Below are 6,170 nucleotides of genomic sequence, written 5' to 3'. Positions count from 1 at the left end.
CTTTATTTTCCGCAAGAGAACTCTGATGTTTGTTTTGATTGGAGAAACGTGACCTTTTTGTGAAAAAATTTGCAAAAAATAGTGAATATCCAAGATTTTCTCGCATTTTCCATGAATGCCGTGATTGTTCTTTGTCATTTTTGTGAAGTTCACGGGCCTCTGGCAATCTTCTGCACGCAGACACTGCGAGAAACCCGCCTTAGTGATGTATTGTCCAGCAAAAAGGGTGATTCCCTGCAGAAAAAATGCTCAGCCTGCACTTCCTTGGGTGATTCTCTGGTCTTCATGACCAAGGATGAGGAGAGTCAGGCGAAATTTGTGAGTTCCCAGCAGCCAATCATCGGGGATGTGATTCCACTGGTCAAACAGGCAGCATTTCGCAGCCTGAGCTGTGAGGTGAGGGATCTAAAGAACGACAAGAACACCCAAAGATCATCCCAGAAAAGGTAAGTAAACCAGATATTCTCTTCCAGATCAACAGCAAGGAAGACGGGCTGGTTTTCTTCGGAGATGGATCTCGTGGTCATGTCCTCAGTCATACCTTCCAAATTCCCGACTCCAAAGCCAGGGGCTTCTACAGACTCTTCTCAATTCTCGTCCTGATGAAGGATAAATTATTCCTCCTGAACATTCAGCCCTTCCTCTCGCACAATCTGAGAAAAATCTCATCCCAACTCAAAGAATACGCCGATGCAGCAAATCCAGGAGATCAATCGAGACAGAGTGAGAAGGCTCAGAGACTCAATGAAGGAATGGGATTTTCCCAGCCTCGGCCACTCACTGAATTGACAGGAGAGAAGCACATTTTCGCCCACATTCACTCCCATTTCGCATGGATTCTCAGGGCAGGAGCCCAATATCTCAAGGAATCCGTGACAATTGGCAGTCCAATGGTGCCTCCGTGGCTGGGCAAGGATACCGAAGAGGGCTTCACCATGGTGCAGATTGACAAGGAAGAATGGCTGATGCGAAAACATGGAATGGATGAAGATGACGATGTACAAATTATCCGGGATTTCAGGAGGTTCAGCAGCGTCCTAGGGCACCATTTCTTCTCAATCTGCTACTGCGTACTGGTGGGTGTCCAAGTGATCATCAGAGGGCCATCTGGTGAGACTACCCGGATGGTAAAGTGCTTCAAAAAACTCCTGCCCAATTACCTTCATCGACTCATCCATGTCGATGCTCCCAAGTACCTTCCCCCTTCTGAATGTCGCATCCTGAGCGTTTCGCCCAGCATCACCATCCCTCAGCCTTGCAATACAATCTTCAGAGTGAATGTTCCCAGGGACCGAGACGATAAAATAACAGTGGAGTGGCCAGGAGAAGTTCCTGGAAAAAGTAAGTGCTATACTCAAATTCGTCACTTCGTCTCCTTTTCACTGCTTTACAACAATTTAAAAACGGCTTCCAAAAAATTACCGGTTGGAACCAATTAAAATATCCAAAAAGCAGGCAAGGGGCAACTCATAAGAATAAAAAATGTCTTATGTTTCTTGTTTCTCGAAACATCATGTCCTTTTCCCGTTTATGCTTCTGATATTAAGATGAGCAACTTTAACTAACATATGCAGAATTTTAATTCACAAATAGTGCATTTTTTCTTACTTTCCTTCTTATTGCTAGGCCATCCCACGGAACTAAATATAACGTGAAATTGTAGCAACAGAGAATGGCATTTTCCAATGATTTTAGAGAAGGTTATCCTCGTGCAATTATTATAATTTTTGTTCCATTTAAATTAAAAATATATTGTCCAAATGAAATACTTTTTGCTTTAGTAAAAATTTCCAAATTATTGCATTTAATTAACAATTAAAATTGTTTGGTTTACAATTATAGTAAGGTGGGCTAACTAGATCGTTTTCCGAAGAGTGCTATTTAAACGCTTGTTTTTGGACTGATGAAATTCCTTTTTACTTCTTCTTAATCCACAGAATTATTCACTGTTTCATTCAGAAACATAATATTAAAAAAAATTATCAAAAATATTAAAGAAAATTTATAAATAACCTTTGGATTTAAAATACTTTTTTCACAAGGAAAAAACAATAAATGTTTTCAATCAAACAGCTGTCAGTAACGAAAATATCAGTGAAGAACCCAGCTGGTACAAGAATGAAATGAGTCGATTACACTCACTTATTTAATGGATAAAAATATTATTTTTGCTTTTTCTCAAACTTGAATAGTTATATTATGTTACTGTAGTGACTATATTACGGAAATAAAAATAAAAATATTATTTTAAGTGGATTAGTCATAAACGATCCAGATAGCGAAGTGCCCCGATTAGCACACTTGACTGTAAAAACATATTTCTATGTTTATTTGATTCTTAAAAGCGTTTCTGCGTTCCTAAAAACGTTTGCTCCGTATGCTCTTTTCCAGAAATATTTCGATGTTCTGTATTTCTAGAAGCGAAGCCATGTCTCTAGACTAGAACATTTTTTTATGATTCCAGAAACATTTCTGCGTTTCTTGAAAAGTTTCCATGTTTCTTAGTAGCAATGTCGCATTTCTAAAAGCCCCTCTCTTTGTCTCTAACGGGATCTACACACTAGAAGCAATTTTCGTCAAAAATTGCCTTTTTTTAAATTCTGACGTTTCTGCGTACAAGATAGGGGAAATTTTCTTTAAAAATGTATTTTTTAAAGAAATTTCTCATAGTGTGTAGAGGCCATAAAATCAGAGGTAAAATTCTTGAACTGAACTAACTGGTTACTGTCTATTTAGTTTGTTGCGATTGCTTGTTTAATCGCAAATGTAGCCATAGCCAAGAAGACCATCTATCTCGTACAACACTCCATTTTGTATTATTCCGAGACACTTTCCCTTCTTTTAACTCTTTCCGGACCGCAGCATATGCTGCAAGACATTGTTTTTCACAGAACATTCATATGCTGCTTTGGGTACTCTCGTCCCAAAAGAGACGAAAGAGTTAAGCAGGGAAGCACAATTATCTTTATAACCAGTCACCAATCAAAAACTTCCCGGAGAGGTAATTCAAGTGACATATACCATTCGCGATCCGCGATTTTTTCGCGGATCTTTGCGAGACGCGAATTTCTTCGCGGATTTTCGTGGGCCGCGAAATTTTTCGCGGATTTTTGAAGAGCGTGTATTTTTTCGCGGACTTTCGCGGGACGCGATTTTTTTCATGGATTTCGTGTATTTTGTCGCGGATTTTCCCTGGGCGCGTATTTTTCGTGGGTAATGAATAACTTCGTGGATAATCACAGGTCGCTGACAGAGGTTCTAAACAGATGTAAAGTTGAGGCCTCTATCTCTCATAGTTTCCGAGATAATCGACTTTAAAGATTTTCAGACACTTTTATGCATTTCTCATCCAATCCGCGTTTGCCACAATCCAATTTTGCATAGAAGAAATCGTACCTCTATAAGCTAATCTAGGCTTATCACTGTCTTTTATACAGTACCACTCTCGCTCAATCGGCTCTTTTTCAATCGGGCGCAAGATTTTGTTGACAATTTTCACGTTTGATTTTAAAGCGTTCCACATTTCATGTACGGAGCGGAACTTTTTTTTGCAACTGACAAGACTTCTTTAAAAAAATGCTGAATAGAGCATTTAACTCTCTTGCGAGGTATGTATTTGACCTTGGCCGTTTTGATCATGTCTCCTCTTGGGCCGCCAAGATTCTGGGACGGGCATTGCTGGACCACTTTCAGTCTCGGGCTGTTGAGTTTATTCAGTCGCCTGTTATGGACAGGTCGACCGGCATATCTTGCGGAGTTGATTGAGCGCGGGCCGTCGGAGGGGTCTTCGTGTCTGTTCATTCCGAGATCGGTGGGTCGCATCCTGCATTGCTCTTTATTCGTTGGGGGAGTCATTTTTTTTAATGAACTCCCACGAACTCGTAAGCGGGAGCTTTTGAGTCGTTTTTCATCATTGATTGGGAGTGTTTAAGATCTGTTTTTCCTTTTTCGTTTTATTTTTCTTTTGTTCATTTGTATTTTTTTTCTTTTATTATGTACACTTGTATAAGAGGGCATGCCCTACTGTTTTATCAATAAATGTAAGATGTAAATGTAAAGCAAATTTGTTCAAAATCGCTGTAGTTCCTCTAATTTTTTCATGATTCTTTATATATTTGAGCGTTTTTTGTGGAAGTTACTATGATTTTGATGCCCAACTTTCTCGATAATTTGGATCACATTTTGCGCCATATGCCCGATTGAGAGAGTCTACTGTTTTTTTTTAGTGATAAATGTCTGGGAAACGGACTAAAAATTAAAACAGTTTAGTTTTTAGTATGAATGATAAGGTCAGCCCGGTTAGCCTTTATCTAAGAAGAGTACAAAGGAGTCTACACTCAGTCCCGGCATTAAGTCCTTCGGGATTATGCACCTGGCGGAATTATGCACATACGATTATGCAAAATTGCCTACCATTGGGAGTCAATTTATGAAATCACTTTTGAAATACACCTAAATGTATACTGACTGAGTGTAGTTTATCGAATTTTACAAGGACTTTCATGGATCTCTTGCAAAAACTTTTGAAGCTTTCCAAGGTTTTCCGAACATATTATTAAAATTTTCTTTCTGTGAAACGTTTTGTTTCTATATTTTCTCCATTTCCGAATTTATTATTATTATGTTTCGCGATGTTTTTCATGAGTTCTTTTAGTTTCAGTAATTTTTATTTTTGAAAATTTTCTTGGTTTCCTCGAAAATTGCTTCAATTATTTAAATTCGTAAAAATTTTTATTGGCTGTTCGATTTTCGCGAAACATAAAATAAAATGACACGGAATTTCCCGAATGAGTTACCCCTTTTGTCCTTATTTTTTTAGCACTTTTTTAGTCTGAAACCAAGATTACGTCAATAAGAATCCTACCTGCCATGAACTTGAGTTCATCTTTGGCTTCCTTTCAGCTCCGGATCTCCTGACTAAAGTCCTGAGGGCCTTTGAAGAGGAACAATTTACCGACGTTGTTCTCGAGAAACATCTGAGAGTCCTCATTGAAGAGTGGAACAAGTAAGAAAAACCTGAACTACCCTAAATGCATCCGGAAGACCATTAAAAGGATGTTTCTTTCAGTAAAATCAACTGCCTGAAGAAGATTCAGAACAGTCAGGATGTTAATCGAATCAAGAAGATCTTGAATGTTCAGCAGCAAGATGCCTTATTAGTAAATTATTGGTCGAATTATGCATGAGAGAAAAATAAATTGTTATCTGTCCAGAAACTTTGTATTCTGAAATTCCGGAGCATCAGCCACAGATTTTTCTTTACTTCTTGTATCCGCAACCGCGTCTGCGACCACGAGCGCGTTCGAACTTGCGTCCCTTGGAGCGCACGTACGGCCTGGTGTGGGAGTGTGGGACTCCAGGAGCCTTACCGAAGTGCTTATGGGCGGTACGAGCTGTACGCTTACCCTGGAGAAGGATCGTGTTCTTCCCAGTTGGGGCCAGGAGAGCCAGCTGATCGAAAGTCAGCACCTCGCCACCTTGGGCAAGGATCCTAGCACGGGCTGAAGCAGTGACGTGCAGGGCACAGAGACGCACCTTGGGGATGGTCAGCACGCGCTTGTCATCAGTGACGGAGCCAACAACAACAGCAATGCTCTCGGGTCTCTTGCTGTCCTGCAAGAAGCGCACAACACGCTGCAGGGAAATTGGTGGACGATTGGTCCTGCTCATGAAGAGGCGGCGAAGGATGATTTTGTTGAATTTCTTATGGGTACGACGGTACAGGAATCTGTAGAGCTGCAAAATGACAACATAACCTCAATTAATTTCCTGCTCTTGAATTTCAAGGAAAATCACAAATATCTCATTGAACTTCCATTCAGTAGATGCATTGGCATCCCAGGAAGCCACATAATCATCAATTTTGTCCTTACCTTGACCAGCAACCTCAGGTAAACGTCCTGAGATTTAGGCTCCAGGCGGCGAGTTTTCCTGTCATATCTATGACAAATATCGATACCCTGCAAGACAAACAAATACATTAATCCATGGCAAGATCCTCAAACCATCATTTAACACTCTGAATTCACTTAAAACTCCACTAACCATTTTGTATTTTCACGAAAACACAATCAGCGATCCACGTTTTCTTGCACCGCGATTGGAAAAGAAATGGCCACCGGAACTCACATTTGACAACACAAATTTGGGGTTGCCCAACGAAAAAGTCT

General features: G+C 40.0%; 2 protein-coding genes across 2 annotated transcripts; one reads left to right on the top strand and one right to left on the bottom strand.

The window, feature by feature from the left end:
• The first annotated feature begins 13 nt into the window (after window positions 1-13).
• Window positions 14-5,216, top strand: LOC129810053 (folliculin). Its single transcript, XM_055860290.1, has 4 exons — window positions 14-396; window positions 474-1,341; window positions 4,903-5,005; window positions 5,069-5,216. The coding sequence occupies exons 1-4, from the start codon at window positions 112-114 to the stop codon at window positions 5,184-5,186; spliced, it is 1,374 nt and encodes a 457-aa protein (XP_055716265.1). The 5' UTR covers window positions 14-111; the 3' UTR covers window positions 5,187-5,216.
• On the bottom strand, window positions 5,202-6,136 carry LOC129810054 (60S ribosomal protein L18). The gene is made up of 3 exons (XM_055860291.1): window positions 6,046-6,136; window positions 5,874-5,960; window positions 5,202-5,736 (listed from the first exon to the last, which is right to left on the bottom strand). The coding sequence occupies exons 1-3, from the start codon at window positions 6,046-6,048 to the stop codon at window positions 5,260-5,262; spliced, it is 567 nt and encodes a 188-aa protein (XP_055716266.1). The 5' UTR covers window positions 6,049-6,136; the 3' UTR covers window positions 5,202-5,259.
• Between the last annotated feature and the right edge of the window lie 34 nt (window positions 6,137-6,170).

Source organism: Phlebotomus papatasi, chromosome 1 (assembly GCF_024763615.1).
Source record: "Phlebotomus papatasi isolate M1 chromosome 1, Ppap_2.1, whole genome shotgun sequence".
In the NCBI taxonomy this organism is placed as follows: Eukaryota; Metazoa; Arthropoda; class Insecta; order Diptera; family Psychodidae; genus Phlebotomus; species Phlebotomus papatasi.
Note: the sequence above shows the minus strand (reverse complement) of the source record. Positions and strands in the feature narration are given on the sequence as shown.